Source organism: Trachymyrmex septentrionalis, unplaced genomic scaffold (genome assembly GCF_001594115.1).
Source record: "Trachymyrmex septentrionalis isolate Tsep2-gDNA-1 unplaced genomic scaffold, Tsep1.0 scaffold14, whole genome shotgun sequence".
Lineage (NCBI taxonomy): Eukaryota > Metazoa > Arthropoda > Insecta > Hymenoptera > Formicidae > Trachymyrmex > Trachymyrmex septentrionalis.
In genome coordinates, this window is record NW_017304543.1 from 3,937,679 (window position 1) to 3,956,494 (window position 18,816).

At 37.4% G+C, this 18,816-nt stretch overlaps 1 protein-coding gene across 5 annotated transcripts in view; it reads left to right on the forward strand.

The window, feature by feature from the left end:
• Nucleotides 1–18,816, forward strand: part of LOC108745624 (ETS-like protein pointed) — a 120,830-nt gene that overhangs the window by 66,948 nt on the left and 35,066 nt on the right. For 3 of the 5 annotated variants that reach the window (XM_018481895.1, XM_018481897.1, XM_018481896.1), the window contains exon 4: nt 16,031–16,147. In XM_018481895.1, coding sequence (XP_018337397.1) covers nt 16,031–16,147 — 117 coding nt within the window. Of the gene's footprint in view, nt 1–1,870; nt 2,667–16,030; nt 16,148–18,816 lie in introns of all 5 variants that reach the window. The other 2 variants (XM_018481898.1, XM_018481899.1) reach the window with 1 other exon arrangement.

Sequence of the window (18,816 nt, forward strand, 5' to 3'; positions counted from 1 at the left end):
AATCCCTCTCTCTCTTTTTCCTTTTCTGTCTCCATCACTCCGTTAATTCCACCTGGGTATCTTCTTCACGGATGACCCACGCCGCTCGCGTTACTCTTTCCGTGATGTGATTTTACGTTTTTACCTTCGCAAAACAGCTCGGTTAGTCCTATTTTCGGATTGCACTCTGTATTCGCGCCTGCTTAAGGCGTTTTTCCCTACCCCTCGGTTCCATTCAGCTGAAAATATCGCTACTCTTACGTGTCCTCTGGCCCACGTATATTAAGAATCTCCTACGTCTCTTTTCGCATAATTCGGCTCGATCTTCTTTTCACCTCCGCTTCCGAACCCTGTACACCTCTCTTTCTCTCTCTCTCTCTCTCTCTCTCTCTCTCTCTCTCTCTCTCTCTCTTCGGAGTTGCTGATCTACGGCATGCTTCCCCTATAATAAACCAAAGTCCCTCGCCGCCCGTCTCCTTCGCGCGTCCTCATCTTTCGTTCTTACGCCTCGCTCCCTCCCCCTCCCCCTCTCACCCTCTCCCCACCTCCTGACATCCACGCGAGCGCACGTTACATACACATAGCGCGACTGTCATGCGACTTAGCCATCCGTGACACCGGAGTCACGATGAAGAGAACTCGCCGATCGTCTTACTCCTGTTCGTCTCCCTCTCTTCCCCTCCCGTAGCGGGAACCCTCGGTTCCCCGTAGCGTGCGAAGAAAGCGTCTTCGACGCCTTTACTCGCGTTCTACCGCACCGTTTTGCGGCTCCCCCCTTCCCACCCCCCCCTCCCCCGAATACGGTTCCCCGCAAAACTCGCGTGTTCACCTGAGTGAGTCGTGTGAAACGAATCTTGAATCGGTACCACTGACGTAGTCGTCCCCTCTCCCCTTCGCTGGACCCCGTCGACGCCCGTGAAATCTTGGCCGGCCTCGCGAATACGTAAGACGCGATCGGAGACGCATCCCTTCTCCGAGAGAGAGAGAGAGAGAGAGAAAAGTTCTTCACGACGCTCGATCCCCCTTCTCTTGCTCTCCACTTCCCTTCCCGCTTCGGATCTTCTACTTTTCTCCTGCACCTTTGCTCTCCTCTGCCTCTTCTTCTTCATCTTCTTTGGAGTTTCTGCTCCTCGTTTTCTCATTCTCCCTCTCTCGTTCTAGCTCTCTCTCTCTCTCTCTTTCTCCCGACGCGTACGCACTTACCTGCGGAACACGGTCGTATATACGTGCCCGACAGTGGCGCTTCGACTTAACGAACTCGAACTCCGGTGGCGCCGAAGGAAAGATCGTTTTGCAGCCGGGGCGGCGGATCACCTCGATCCTCGAGCCGCGCGGTACACAACACACACGGGACGCGGTACGGTCCCGAGTACGAGGAGCGTCCGTGACGTAGCGCGGGGATACGTGCATCGTGCGCTCTCTCGGCCTCTCGGCCTCTCTCGTTCAGTGCGCGCCGTCTCCGGTCTCGCGTGTGCGAGCTCCCTCGAGAGCGTGTCGTCAAGTGCCGCAACGCGCTACGAGATCGGCGTCGTCTCGTCGAGATCTCGCAGGTAGCGATCTCGCGCTTGGTGAAACGCGATCGAGGGTGATCTCCCGGTCCACGAACGGGAGACCACGTCCCGAATACGTGATAAAGCGAACGGGGAGGGGGAGGGGTGAGAGGAGGGAGGGGGGAAAGAAAACGCGAAACGGAGCGGGCCGCATTTCCGTCTCTCTGACGGACCGGGCGACGTTTCATATTTTCGGACTCTCGCTCCCTCCATCGTGTGAAGTTGGCTCTATCTCGCCACGCCGCTACTCCGTCCCCTGTCCTCCCCCTCCTACTGCGACGTCCCAGAGCAACGAGCGGTTGCGCAAGCAGGTATTCGGAAATAACCCGTGTGGGTCGCAGTTATGAATTGATAGCAAACACATGGTGGAAACACACGCTGTGCTCCGAGTCCGCCCGACCGGAGTGGCGCGCCTCGTCGAAGCTCCCGGATTCTTATCTCGATCTTCTCGCAACGTGACTGCCCCTCGCCGAGTTCCAGCCCGTCGTCATTGACAACTTCAAACTGTCAGCGGCCAGCGGTTAGTTTGTGTTACGTTCCGTCGCTACACCGTGACGCTGTGTGTCAACAATTGATGATCTCGATGGCACCGAACGATCGTTCATCGTTTCGAGTAGCGGTGCCTTGTCCCTGCGTCACGAAAAGTGTACTCGTCGCAAAGTGATTTGCCAATGACGCCGGTCGGTTCTTCGATAGGAATTCTCTCCTCTCTATACGTCGGAGGACATGTGCATTATGGGATAGACAATCAGGACTCTTCGTCTCAAAGGCTGAACCGACGATAGATCGATCGGCATGTGATCATCGGCGCTGTGTGTGGGATCAAGTTCAACGCCATACACGTGGAACTGAGCGAGCCAACTTTTAATCTTCGATGGTGCACCTGCGACTTAGATGATCTCTCACTGCGAACGACGAGTTTCCGCACCTCGAGAAACGTCGGGAGAGAAGGAACGAAAGGGAATATGAGTTTGGTAGTGAAATATAAAAGAAAAACGAACGAATGACACTGATGATCCTGGACTACGTGCATGTGCAGTGATTACACAAGATCGGCACTCATGTACGTTGATTACGGCGGCGACACTTATGCCGGAATGGGAATCAAGGCCATGAAGTCCTTTGGCAGGTCCAGAGGTAAGAATCTCAGGGACAGAACTATCTGTAGTTACCTTACGTTTGTCTCGTTGCAACAAGGTGTAATGAAGCGTAAAGCATTTAATATAATGATTTTGAGGGTTCGTTGATAGCCGTAAGAGTTCCACTGTAGAATTAAGCGATTTCAAGTCATTATCTGTGCTTACCCTTTTTATTTTATTACATATTGAATACGATCGATATTGAAACTCAATTGCGAAAATGATTAGCATTAGCGATAATAATAATAAATAACGTATCGCGTCAACAAAATTAAATGAAACGGAATAAAAATCGTAACATTTATTGATAAATGTAATATAAGATTTTTACGGTATTCAACAAATTAAATTAGACTCATTGATCTTTTGTGTATTCACAATTTGTAGTAATGCCAAAGTGCACAATGGGAAAAATGAGATTAATTCTAACTATGAGAACAACAAAATTAATATATTCTATAAAAATGAAATGACAGAAAATTTCATTTTTAGCGTGAGAAATTATTGTCATTGAAAATTCAAGTATATTTTTTATATATCTGTATAACTTTACTTAAGAGAAACTTTAGCTACAGAACTATTAACTGATAAATAAACCTAAGTATATATATATATATATAAATATAGGTTTTTTTTAGTATTTAAGTAATTAATTATAACGTATAAGTAGTAATAATAGTATTAAAGTGCTAGAAGAAAACGAAAGATACTGATAAAAAAACTTGCATTTTTTATTAACATTTTATTAAAGAAATATTATTAAAAAATTACAATTAGCTTATATTATTATTATTGTTTTATTATTAAGTAAAATTCGTCTGCAAAATGTAGAAAAGAATATCTACGGTATGCAGATTTAGCAGACACTCACTTATTCGTGCAGTCTGCAATGGTAATTAGAGGATGGTACATAAATTTGGTCTGTGCAGGCCATGCGCGCGAGTCCCACTTCCGGAAATGAAGACTAACCCTGACTCTGACATTGGAGACGCCGTGATCGTGCCAACGTGATTAACGCAAACGTGACTTAGTTCCCGACAGATTGTAGCAGATGTCATCGACGCTGCTCGCGCGCGAACATAATCCGTACTGCTCGAACGCACTTCCTGCAGTTGGGAGGACTCGCTATTGGGAGATTTTCACTTATTGCAACGGGATATATCGGTTAATCAAGGTTGACATAGGGCGAAGTTTATTTAGAAATTTTTAATTTATTATTTTTGTTATTACATAAGCCAATCAACAATTTTGTACGATTTTTGTATCAAGTAATAATTAACATTCTAGCACATTAATCTCAAAGTTACAAATCTCACGTTACATACAAGAACAGGAATATTTCATGGTAAACAGCTCTCTCCGCGTAAAAAATGTGCAATTAACGTGTGACATTATACTATTTTATGTTATAAAAATAATAAGATTGGAAAGCGTGTAATCGTAGTGTCTTTCAAGTTTTAGCAGTCGTTTTTGTGTAGAAAATTTTCATTATTTTTTTTTTTCTAGTTGGAAAAAATTTTTCGCGAGTATAGATTTATTGAAATACTCCAAAAAAAATGTATTCTGCCTACAAGGCTTGTTGTCCAAGAGTTCGTACAGTCGTGCAGTTTCTTATCGGCCTCCTGTGAGCGATCCTTAAGTAGGGGATCTGTCGAGCGAGTAGTTGCTGCTGCTATTCGACGATACTTCCTGGCAACCGGTTTTGAGCCAACTGCTTGATCCGTTTTCTTCGTTGCAGATATCGCAAGTAGAGCTCTTACTATTCAAAGTATTTCTGGTATTCGTATATTGGATTAATATTGACAGTGCAGTGGAAAATGATCGCGCGGCTACGCGGATATTCTATGATATGTTCGAAGACCGATTCGATCAAGTTTGCAGGAGAGTAATATACAACACGGGTATATAATGAGCGAGGATTAACCGCGCGGTATCGCGGGGAAAAAACAAAAACGGTGCACTCATTTTGTTCGTTGAGGGCATCGACTTCTCGAGCAAAACACTTGGGATCGTCCGGAGCGAATCGGATTTTTTTTTTGTTCTCAATCATTTACGTAACTTTCGAGTTGCAAGTAAATATATCAAAAAAAAGGGAAACACTTGAAGTTCGAAGTGAATTTAAATATTAATGCTTCTTAATCACGATGTCCTTTCACTTCCATTCGTTACATCGATATATCTTAACTCAGGGTTCTTGTGACGTATTTCTTTCAGTTGACTCGACATATAAAAATTTGGAAATATAATGAAAATTATGTACACTTTTTTATCAAACGAAAACTACACTCTCTAAATCTGAATCAGTGGATAATCACTGATATCAGTGCCAAGTATGCCACTGATAATCAGTGGATTAAATGTGAGATTCATAACCTAGCTAATCTTTATTGTGTGATCGAAATAACCTTGTTTTAGTGCTTAAATTCAATGAATATGGTATTGGAAGATTGAAATTAACGTGCAAATATTAGTATTTTAGTTATATAATGCTCAAACATTCTTCCTTTTTTAGTTGAACTTCACTGATTATTAGTGCAAAGTATGCCACTAATTAGTGACTATCCACTGATTCAGATTTAGAGAGTAATACTCTTATTTTTAACGTTATTTAATCGAAATATTTATATCGATTGTTGCTTGATTATAAATTTTACGACACTAAATAATTATCGGTTGAATTGCTGCTAAAGTATTTTTCTACTTTTAATAGCTACGATAACGACTCACCGTACCTTTTTTTGTACCGGAGCTATTGTCATGATTTTAACGAAACCCATAAAGAAGAATATTTCTATAACGGTTGTTTAATTCGAATGAAGCTTGCGTAGTATTAAAAGATATTCCGAGAACTTAGTTGGCATTAAGCTGAATACTTACATTCTGTGCTGTAAGTAGTTTATAGGTTAAAAGACTCTTCTTTAAAGAATAATTTGGCATGTTTCTCTCCATCACACTTTTCTCACAAAGTCTACGTTTGGAGAAACAATATCCTAGCTAAAGGAAATCGTAAATGCAAATTTTTTAAATGTGTCTTATTTTAATAATCTGGACACAAAGCGGATAGATATAATTGGAGAAATTAATTGTTAAAGTTACGAAAGATGTCGCAATTTGAATTATATCTGGGGACTTCAGAATTCGAAATTCATTATGTCAATTACGGTCATCTGAAATATATCGTCTGCAACATTTGTTACACGTTATAAAGTTGATCCGCTTAAGCGAGCGCGTTAAATGGGATTACTTATAATTGCGCGAAATGAGAAAGTGGACACTTTGTGGCGCGGCACGCCATGGCGCGACGCACCGAGGCATAGTGCAGGCAACTAATGCAGTATTTCCATAATTCATTTCGTGGAAGTAGCAAGATTACACGGACGCTACAGACAGTGATTCTAACTTTCATTGTCAGTACAATGACATAAGCATTGCGTTGTAGCGCGCCGTCATTGCTTTCGACTGACACGCGTACGAATTGTACGCCGCATTACATACACTAGAAAACAAGTTGTTTCCCGTTCGACTGTTACGTCAAGCAAATTATTTACTTAGAAGAATCGAGAAAATTATTTAGCATAACGAGTCTTTTATCATTGAAGTTAAGAAAATGAAATTTTTAATAATTATGATTTTTTTTTATTTATAAATCACACACAAAGTCATTAATAATAATCGACGATTGAGTTCTAGAACGTCGTGTAACACAAATCAATCTTTTTGTATACATTCCGTGCAGCACGTGAACTATATAATGTAGCTGATTTCTTTTCATTGATTCTGTAATTGTGTGAATTATGCAACTTATACGATTATACGAATTGCGCAATGAAAATCCAGTCGCAATAGCGCCTCGGCGAATATTCATGGCACTGGGCGCGCACGCATCGAAGTAAAAACCATAAAACGAGACATTACACATCCCCAATGCCCTTCTATAAATATCCGCACGTATTTCAAAGTCAGTCAATCATATCCCGAACTGATTACCCCGAGCAATTTCATATCGATCCAGTTTTGATCGTTGGCGTTTATTCGTGGGTCTCGATTCCGCAAATAATTCGTAATTCAAACTACATTTGCCGTGATATATATACTTTTTACAAATACAATATAACTTACTATTTAAATATTGTAATTTGTATTTATTATAAAACACTCACGTAGCGGAAAAAAATTAATGATACACTGAAGAAAAAAAAAATCTTAATTTCAAAGAAACATTTCTTTGCTCGTTCGAAAAAATTATTTCCTTGGATCAATGAAAATTTCTTTGGAAATATCACAATATCTTATTTTCAAAGAAATTTTCATTAATCCAGAGAAATAATTTTTTTTTAATACAAGTAAAGAAATATTTCTTTGAAATTAAGATTTTGTTTTAGTGTAGATTTTAGTGCTTTTTTAATAGACTAAATAACTTCCGCATATGTATATTAATTGTCACTAACTTACACAGAAAGAATTTTTTTTTAGAGTTTGCCCTGAAAATATGATAGTGGGACAGCATTATATTTTCAAGAATTTTAATGTAAATCTATCTCATTCATTAATAAAACTACAATAAAGTATAAAATAAGTTTGATTAATTTTACTAAAGTATAGTGTAAGAATCCTTAAAATATTGTATTGTATTATAACTACCATATTTTCGAAGTAAAACAAAATTCTCTCCATGTACAAAGTATTTCTGAAAGGATTCCTAGGTTGTAAGAAAATCTTTGCGACATGAATGAAAGATGACGCGCGTGTCCGTTTGTATGTGTATTTGTTCACAGCAGTGAGCAGCAAATGACTTGACCCAATTGTAGCTCTATATATATATATATATACATCAAAAAGTCTCGCATCTGGCGAAGATGTGTTGTGAACAACTGCAGAACGTTATCTTGGTTCCGGTTTCAAAATAATGACTGTTTAGCTCCCTCAAACACTCGTAAAATCTGATGTATGAAGTCCAAAGTGGCGCACTTTCTCTTCTAGACATCAAATAGACCAAACTAACAATAAGAGAAACATTGTACTTTTCAATATTAAACATTAAGTTCAATAAATTTTGATTAGCTTCATATGGTTATTAGATAGTAAAATTAAAAGCAACAGTAATTTGCAATTGTTCACTGCGAATTGAATCCAACGTCTGATTTTTTTGACATTTGAAATTGATGTAATTATTACAAAAACACACTTATACATACATACAAAAATACGCTTATTTATATTTTCAATTTAAAATGGAATGCTGAACATAACAAATTAGGCCAACTCTCAAATGTTGTAGAACAACTTCTACACAATATTGGTTTCGCGTTGCTTTTACACCAGTTTCACAACGCAATATTGGTCTTACATTGGTTTTATATTGATTTCACAGCGCAATGGATTTTGCATTGGTTTTATACGACTTTCACACGTAATCGGAATCACATTTGCGTAGTTATTATAGTTCACAGGCGGCTATGTCGGTCACGACGACGATGCATTTGCGAGTACGAATGGCAACGGTACGTAACAACGGTCGACTATTAAGGGGGAGGGGACCGGGGAGATGTGGTTTTCCTAGGAAAAAAAAGTAACGATAAAAGCCTGATATAAATAGTTTCACGGAATCTGACAGCGTGCACGAGAGGAGTAACTAATCAGTTGTAGAACAGTAATTGGTTCGCGGTCCACGATGCGATGAAATGCTATGAGCGTGTTAACTTGTTTTATATATGCATGATTAACCAAAATGTTGCTAGAGTATTACTTGAGTTGCCGGCCGGCCAGGAAGTCAAAGTCTTTTATCACATATTTTATCTCAGTTTGGCCATATCTCGGCAAAACACTCCGCGATAATCGGAGTGTGACAATGGCGCCTGTCACGCAGAACCGTTTCTCTCATCTCGAAGTTTATGAAAAATGTGTTCTGCGTATATAGTACAATTTTCAGTGACATTTAGACAGAGAAAAAAGAGCTTATCTCTTGGGACTTTACGATATAATTGTCTTTTAGATTATTTCTAATCATATTTCTTATCACTGAGACTTTGGTTGAAAAAATGGACAAACCAGAAATTTTGATTATATTAATCAGAATTTTGATTATCTTAACTCGAATTTTAGTAAATTTAATCAAAAAATTTTCCGGTAAAGATAAACAGAAAATTTTCTAGTTAAAATAGCTACAATCCTGATTTATGTAATTAGAATTTTCTGATTTTCATTTTTCTGAATTACACTTTTAACCATATATTTTTTTGGTGAGTCATTTTATTTGTATTTATTTAAAGCAGTGTGTTTTTAATTGTTCCATTATAGTAATATATTTTCATTATTTCATATATAATTTGTAAGAAGTTTCCGAATTTTCTTGCAAATTACTTTTATACACAGGGTGTTCCGTAAGTTTTTGCCAATTTGCTTTTGTGTAGATACAACAGACTAAACTGAGTCGAAAAGTCCTCTACCATTTTGCAATTTTTGCAATAGTTAACGAGATATTAATTACTAATAATCGCTGAATGTTTGTTTTTAATAATTTTTTAAATTTATTCAAATACTATCAATTTTACGAAAAAACAACGAGAGACAAAAATTGTTTATTTTCTTTTCATAAAGTTTTGAGAATTTTTTCAGAATTTTTTAATACCGTATTTTCTCATGTATTGATACAAATAAGAAAATGCGTCTAAAAAGTTGATAAAAAATTCTGAAAAAAGATTCTCAGAGTTCTATGAGGAGAAAATAAATGATTTTTGTCTCTTGCAATTTTTCTGATTTTTCGTATTTGAGTAAAAAATTATTAAAGACTAGCAATTTTTAGTAATTAATATCTTGTTTAATCCTCTCTATCTACCCAAAAGCTCTTGGCAAAGCTCTTACAGGACACCCTGTATACATATGTATATGTAATTAAATCTTATTTTTGAATTAATCCAAAGTTAATTTTATTTTAATGGTATTTGCATTTAAATATTTTTAAATTTTTATTCCAACTAGTTATTTATGTCATTTTAATATTTACATTTAAATTTTATAGTATTTCAATTTTTGTGCGTATTGCTGAGAAATTCTGCGTGTGAGAATAGGGTCGAGTTTTTGAAGAAAAATTATTAAACAATTTCTATACTTCTTGCGACGTCGAATCATTTTTATTCAGCAACGCGTAGTTGGGTGCGCGAATTAATTGGCACGGACAACGATGGTAAATTGCGCGAAGATTACTTACGACTAATTATGGAATTCTGCCCGTGTTATCTCGGCGAAACACGCGGTTTCGCGATAATCGTCGGTTAACAATGACGCTACCGCTCGTTACCATCGCGCGCTATCAACTGCCGCGTACAACAAGGAGGACTCTTTCCTTCTCCCCCATTCCTAGCGCCCGGCGATTTATCAGTACCGGCAACCGACCGTTTTGCGATTGTGATATCTCGTCGGGGGATTACCATCGCCAGTCCTAAGTACCTCTCCTTGAATTTTTCAGACCCTCAATGAGCTGATAATCTCGGTTTGTCCCGCCCGCCACCTCGTGTATGATAATTCGCGGTTATGATAACGTATCCTGAATCACTGACGCTCGCTATCGAATCGAGACACAAAGCACTCCGTTTTCAGTACGTTTGCCCAGCTACGCATTATGAAAATTAATTGCTTTCGTTCTATTGATAATTAAGTTAAGTCGTAGTTCTGATCTCGATAAACGTATCACGATAAGGAAAGGTTTTACTCTGCAGGGAAATATTTTTTTGTTTAACCTCTCTTATCTTTGCTTTGATAAATTTTACACACACACACACACACACACACACAAAAATCACAAAGTTAAATTAATATCTTCTTTAGAGGAATGCTACAAAATATACGTAAAGTACATCAGCACAAATATAAATGAAAATAAAATTAATTTTAGTCCGAGTCTCTTATAAATTTTTCATGCTCAATTTCATGTTCTTTCGATTGAGAGTAATTTTTTTTTTTTTTTATAAAAGTGTCATCGTAAGAATCGCCGCTCGACTTTACCGTAAAAGTCCTTTATTTACAAGTACATGCCTCGCAATGATCGAGTATAATTTAGACACTGCATGCGGATAATACGCCTGTCCGACTCGGTCGCGTCGCATTTGTACGCCTTAGGAGGGCACAGAGAACTCTGCGTTCTTCTCCGAGGGCTCTTCTTATACGGGATGAATGGCCTTACAGCCTAGTCACGCCGATGCGAGCCGATGCGATGGATGAAACCAAACGAGCGCGGGCGAGCCACCGACCGGAGCAACAGGTGTATACCACGGAAAGGCGGGCTGGTGGCACGCCGATACTAACACGTGCTCGTACTTGCGCTTGTACATGGTTCGGTGTATAGTGCAATGTACAACGGATGTCGTGTTGTGGTCTCTCCGACTTCTAATTCACTTCACGATCATTCAATTTTAATTTCTGCCAGTCTTAACGTACGTTAGCGAAGTTTAAGCCCGAAACTTCTACTTGACGAAAAACTCGACATCATGATTTGACAGTCTGACGTCCCAAGTTGTTTTTTAAATTACGATCGATGAATTGTTACGTTGAATTTTTCAATCTATCACGCATAGATCGTTACGTAAAACAAATAGGTACAATAATTTTGGTTTTACGGTCAGAATTTTATAAGAAATATATATATATTTTTTATTTTATTCTTTCCTTTTTTTTTTTGCTTCGCAAAACAATCATTGCTTTCGTCGATATCGTTTCTTCAAGCATCAGTACGTTATTACGAAGAATAATAATTTTCGACAGCGTGGAATATAAGAACGACAGACGAATTTGGAGACGTATTCCTCTCGCGCAGTTTGCTCAGAACAGCTGCCGCAGTTGTTTGGTTGCCGAGTATTCTTGAGGTGTAGAGGAAAGAGGGATAAGCCAGAAGACGTTGGTAGCACGTGCCTCGTGTCGGCTATACTCGTGAAGGTTACACATTCACCCTAGCATATTCCAGATGGACGAGAGAAAAAAAAATCTCCTTATAAACAACCGCGAAGCTTGGGTTTGGAGCTGCTTTCATAGAACGTTCATTCGACTTGATTATCCTCTTTTTAAAAAAACCGCAGAATTCGTAGCAATCGTTATTCTTTTAATTTATAATATCCATTTTATTATTTTATTATTATTTTTTACATAAAACGATTTCATTAGCATCAATGAAATATGTAGCGATTATTATATACGGTGGCGTATAAAAGTTTCCGGCCAGTGATTATAAAAAAAAAAGCCTGATAAAATTTTAATTATCAGGTGTTAGTACAAGATTTCGTTACCCACATCTTGTACTAACACCTGATAATGGTTAAAGTTCATATTAGGCTTTTTTTTTTTGTTTTTTATAAATAAGAGTACAAAATGTCACTGGCCGGAGACTTGCACGCCATTGTATAAATTTAATACATATGTAAATCAATAAATCATATAAATAATAAATGAATAATCCGAGATACTATAAAATTAGGAATGATTAAAAATATTAAAATTGCTAATAATCATTTAATGACTTGAAAAAATATAATAGATAAGAAAATAATAGTTGAGTGATAATTAAGAGAGAAAGTAAATGCAATTTCGCAGTTTTAACGCAAGTAAAAGAGATATATAAAATATAAGAACAGTAATTTTGGAATGTCAAATATTTCGAGCAATAATTTGTTTTTTGTAAGTGAAAGAAATAGCAGTTGCAGAAACGGGACAACTATAACTACATACTTTCCATACCTTTAGTGGATTTTGTAATAACCGTTTATGAACGATACGTCTCATAATATATACCTATGAATTACTATTCTGTCTTTTATGTTTCGTATTATTCTTATAAAAAACTTTACAAGATTGAGAGAGAGAGAGAGAGAGAGAGAGAGAGAGAGAGAGAGACATTCAAAAGCTCATTGTTCTTTTCTGAAACTTGAGACAGAAGTTTTTATTTCCGATAAATTAACAAACAACATATATTCATAATTACTTCTTCTTTTTTTCTACAAGTTTCTCGTATAATCTGCAGAGCACATCTAATTAAGCGTATCTAATTATTCCTGACTATAAATGTGTACTTTAAGGTTTAACTAAGGTTATCGGATAAGAAAAATAATTTTATCGGCTGGCATTAATTACTTGAAGAAGGTATATAACTTGGTTATTGCGCCGCGCAAGCTATGCAAATTTATGTTGAACGTGTCCGAGGGTCAAATGCCACTTGGGTCGCGGGCTTCGAGTATTTTAAATTTCCATTTCGATTAAGTAAAAAGGATCGCGCTCCGTCTAACTCGGATCGATCGATTCGATCGGTAAGCCAAATACTTTTTATAAAGAAAAACGAAGAAGAAAAAAAAATGGAAACTTGTTAATCCGCGATGCATCAACTCGCAGCACCTGCCAGCGAACGTATCGCGGTATCGCGATCTCTCCGTTACATTCAGGCTACAAATGATACACTACAGATGCTGGCCACTCTGATTTATAACGCGATGTAGCAATATAATATAAAAAAAACTCGATACATACTATAGAATGCGTTCTATTTGTAAAATCAACGCTACTGATACCTAGAATTAAGCTCAGTATGTAATTAAGTTTGGATTTTTACACACTTAAATCCCGGATTTATTTTTTTTTTTCTACATCGCAATACGTTATCTAATCCGGGATAAATTTTCCCTTACCGTCAAGATAATTATTTTGAACTTTATCAAATAATTATTACATTATTATAAATTATCATGTTAATCATTTTCGTATTTTCTGAATAACGCACAGAAAGATTGGTTTTGCTCAAGTACCCAAAAATTCAGCTACATACAAATTTGAAAATAATTTTATTAAACCGTCAAATTGGTTGGTAGAACGTCAAAATTTTTTGCTGTATTATTCAGCATGCTTGAGATTCCTACGTAATTATCTTAATGATAATTACTCCAACAAAATTATTCTTAGGCCTACATCTGTGTCTAGTTGAATTTTTATATTATATAGGAGACTTCGATAAAATATTTGTTCTGTGCGTCTTTTAAAAAGAGGGCTTTTTTCATGATATATTTTTGAAGCGAAATGTTTCACTATCATCCTTAAGGAAACGTGCGTTTTTTTTATTTTTCGATGCAAAGAGGGGATTCAATTTATTCGTTAACAGGGCTCGGTAAAATAACTGATATGACTTATTTAAAATAAAAAATATAAAATAAGTTCCAGAAACTTATTTAAAATATAAAATCGTAGGAGTCTTAAAATTTGCAATTGATAAAAAACTGATACAATTTATTTAAAATAAAAAAATATAAAATAAGTCCCAAAACTTATTTGAAATATTAAATAAGAAATAGGTTCCAAAAAGAAGTGATTTTAAATAATAAATACTAAATAACTGTTTAAATTTTTTTTATTTAAAATATATATACTTTAAATAAATTTATTTGAAATAAGACCGAGCCCTGTTCTCATTAACAATGGAAATAAATATTTAATAATCGAAATGCATAATCCGAAGCGCGCAATATCGTGAGCCGCGAGTCGATTATACGCAGCGTCCGCGCGAGCGACAGAGTAGAGCCGCAAACGTCATTCCTGCGAAACTTCGCTCCTTTGAAATTCCAATCGCGTGGCCGCGGTTGCGCCGTTGGCGCGTGAATTTTCAATAGATCGCCTCGCGTACGAGACGCACCGCTCGCACGTTCGTCACGCATTTGAACAGCGTCAGCGAGAGCCTATCTTTGGGGCTATCCTTACGCGGACAGGCGACAATTTCGACGATCAAAAATACAAGCTTGCCCCATTAAAATCTTCCATAAACTGAAAACTTTTAGCTTTCTTAAACGACATTTTATTTGGAACCGGGTTTCCGTTTACCAAATTATTGACAGAAAATAATCTCTTTAACGCGTTGTTCCTTGTATTCCACTATTGACGCATCTAGAACAGATTAGAATGCCTGATACGTATTTCTATCAATGTAAATTAACTGTAATTAAATGTGCTTTAATTTATTCCTTATCTTTTTCTAATTCTTAGAACTAGGAAATAAGCACGTGGAAAGCACGATTTTGCTAAAGTATCGAAAAATTTAACTGAGTAACAGACACGAAAATAATTTTTGTTGGAACCATTAAGATAATATAATCCTAATTCGAATAATAATACAAAGAAATTTTTAGCGTCCTACATCATTATTTTGACAGTTCAACAAAACCAATTGTATCTAATAATTAAATTTTCTAATATATTGCTTCAGCAAAATCGTTCTTTTCGTGATAAATAAAAACCCGTGATGACTGACGTTAATTTGCACTGATAGAAACTGGGCAACTGAAATTCTTCGTGCTTATATAAATACAATCGCATGGATTACTAACGGACGAGGCGCTGTCGTTATATCTCGCCGCTGATATCGCGAGAATAGTGCGTGAGTGCCGTAAAGTGCCGTCTCTCGTTCGCCTCGGTGCGTACGTCGTAGAACAAGCGCAGCGACGACGTACGACGACGACGACGACGACGACGGCGACGACGGTGGTGCACCTGCCTGCTCTGGCGGCAGTTGCACCCCTCTTTATGACGATGCTATCTAAGAAGGCTGTGTGTGCCCCCTTCGTTTCGCTTTTGCTCGCTTCGCCGTTGCCCCGTACTTGGTAGCCGTGCGCGCGACACCTGACGCACGTACGCACTCGTAAAACGCGCGCGCTCACGCACACGTGCGGCGTATACGCGCGGCTTGCACGCGCACCTCGCTTGTGAGAAGCAATATTAATCCGCCTTCTCATACGCCTGGGAGGGCTAAGCGCTCTTAAGCTCCTTTTCCCCGTCTTACCACGTTACTATATCTCTCATTTAGCTGATCCGGCGAATCCGTTTCACGATGCACCTTTATTTTAAGTAAGGCCGTACTATTATTATTATAGCTTTCTGTAGGGGGGAATCAACATATTGATGTATTACGTGCTTATCGTCATCGCGACCACCTATGTATCGCGAACCTTGTGACGCACGATCTGTATCAGATTTGTGCGCGTGGAATTCTCGTTCTGAGAAATTCAGGTATCTGCGCATATATAAGTTAATTACATTTTACAGTGCATACCACAATAATTTTTCGCGAAATATTAAAATTAGATTTAACAAATGTGGAATTATTAACAGTGTTGTTTTGTACGTAGAGATAAAATTCATATCTTTGTTTACATAAATATAAGCATCGAATAAGGGGAGAGATGAGAGAGAATTAATTCGCATCGATCTGATCAGAAAGCTGCCGCAATGTCTGTTAGATGTGAAAAAGGAAAAGAGAAGGGATCTAAATGCAATCACGATCAAAGTATACTTATACTTAACGATATAAAGTATATTTAAATGTCTTTTCGCGTTTTTTTCTAGATATACCGGCGCAAGTGCCGCCGTTAACACCTGGGACCAATAAGAAGATGACTGAGGCTCTGGAGGCCTCCTTCGCGTCTTGGGAAAAGGAACGACTCCGTCTGAATATAACTAAAGGTCAGCTCTCTGTTATTCTCATTACTCTCTTGATTATACTCCTTCGTGATTACTCTTAAACATAGCCCATATGAGCTTAATTAAAATAATCGCATCACCTTTTCCTCATAAAATCATGTAATTACAAGGCGTCACGAAATTATAAAGCATGCTTTTACATCCATCGAATGTGTGACAATACATGGCGAAGGTGGTAAAGTTATAGTGTCCTTATTATAAAATCCTTATTATAAAATTGTTAAAATCTATAGTTCTAGACTAATACCAGTAAACTGAGATCTACGCGACGTTTAACACGCCTCGAGATTACAATTGCAACTTTAAGTAGATCAACAAATTTTACAGCAATAGTAATCGCCTTACGAGCGTGTAAATATTAATCTCTGATCTTTTACGACGGTTTATACGATTTCGAATTTATGATCCTCGTACCGCCTCACCGCGCAAATTGTTAAAAAAATCGCTGCAGGCGCACAGAAGAGGGAGAGACGGCATACGCGCGCACGTATATACTTGCGTGCGTGCGTGCGTGCGTGCGTGCGTGCGTGCGTGCGTGCGAGAGACGCGCGTAGACGCGGGTGCGCGCGATGTGACGCGATGTGCGACGAGGCGGCCGGCGATGTGCAGGAATTGTGAATGTGATGTTGATGGTTCTGATGGGGAGCCGATGCCACACATCCGGTATGCGCATTCAGAGCCACGCGGGTGTGACGTTACTTCCGGTCTACATGCTCCGGGTTCGTACCCTCCAGGCCAGATCACCTACAGTCTGTGACCTCCGTGAACCGAACGAGCAACCTCCTGCTCCTCTTGCCATTTCACTTCGACCCTGAGACCTTGATTCTTTTATTTTCAGAAAAACATTAAAGCGTTATTAGTAGTATCTTAATAATATAAAAAGTATATTAGTAGTATGTGCACAAAAAAGAGTTTAGAAACGAGTATTTACTTCATTTTAGCGAAATTTATTCTTCTCCGCAAAAAAAAAATGGTCAAAAATTTTTCGTAATTAGTTAAAAAATTAGGAATTCAAATTAAGAATTTAGGCCCTCCGCTCAAAAATCCATAGATTGCTAAAAATCTATTTATGCGTCTGTCTAAAATCTATTAATATGTATTATATCGTCGGAGAGTATATATATATATAAATATGAAAACGCGTACCCTTACTATAAAGAAGACGCATCATGCATTCACAATTACGTTTGACGCGTCATATCACATTCGCTATTATGATTTATTCAAAATCTATCTCTCTTTTGAATAATAAATACAATTGTAAAAATGCTTCGACGTATAAGGATGGATACCTCCGACCCTTATGAGTTTTAATATCTCTCGTGTTTAATATCTCCCATTACGATCAAGAAATATCTAAATCAATCTTTAATAAGTAACAAATCAAAGGACTCTTTCTATATAAACCAAATGATAATAAGTAACGGGCAAAGTAAGAGTCAACACGTTTCTTTGAAATTAACAAAAGACTATATTTCAATTAACAAAGGTAAAATTATAATACATAACGTTACAAGTTTCGGCTACCGGATTGAGCCCTCTTCAGACATTAACATAACGAAAAAAACCGCAGAACAACATCAATTATCGTAAATGATCGCATATTCATAACATTCAATCTTTAATATTTTTTTAAGGCAACATCTGCTTGTTTTTCTTATAGAGAATTCCCAGATATGACTTGACAAGTTTTACTTACATTCTTCAATATCATAACAGCAGGTGATATTTGTCAATATACCATTGATAAATATCAACGATGTAAAACACCTAATTAATTTTGTTATTTAGTATCTGATGTGAAAATGGAAAGAAAGAAGGATATAAAATAATATATTAATAACGAGGGTTTATTATGTATGCAGCAATCGACCAGTGAGAGAAAATACGTGTGCAGCGCACGCGTACACATGAGTGTGGACTTGTGTTCGAATGTGAGGCGAGAAAGAGAGTGTAAAGTCTGCTAACAACGCTTACGAGAAATAAGTTGGGCAAATATCGGTACGATCCTCAAACATCGGCGGTCGCTTTGAACGTGTCGCACCATTGCTGTTAGACACTCTTGTTGCCTCGGTACTTTGTGTTCACTTTTTTTCTTCCTATATTTATATTCTAGCCTACGCAAGAGACGTCAATTTATTTCGTACTTTATCGATTCCGCGAATAACATCGCTCGTTCCAATGCAGTCTTATCTATTTTTAAATTTGCAGTCCTATCGCGCGCTAAAAATTCTGTATGTTTATATAAATGTTAAAAAAACATTTATTGTCAATTTATTATCGTTTATTTGCATTGCACCCTTGTGTACAAAGAGATTTTATCCGGAGGAAGGGCCAAAAGTTTATTTCAGCAATATTATTTTTTTAAAAATGAGAGAAAGAGAGAATTTCCATTTTTTTCTCAAATACTATCAATTTTACTAAAAAAAATAAGAGATAAAAATTGTTTATTTTCTTTTCATAGAACTCTAAGAATTTTTTATCAACTTTTTAATACTGCATCTTCTTATTTTTATTATGAGAAAATACGATATTAAAAAATTCTGAAAAAATTCTCAGAACTTTATGAGAAAAAATAAACAATTCTTATCTCTTACAGAGAGAGTTTTTCTGTAAAGTTGATAGTATTTGAGAAAAAAATTATTAAAGAC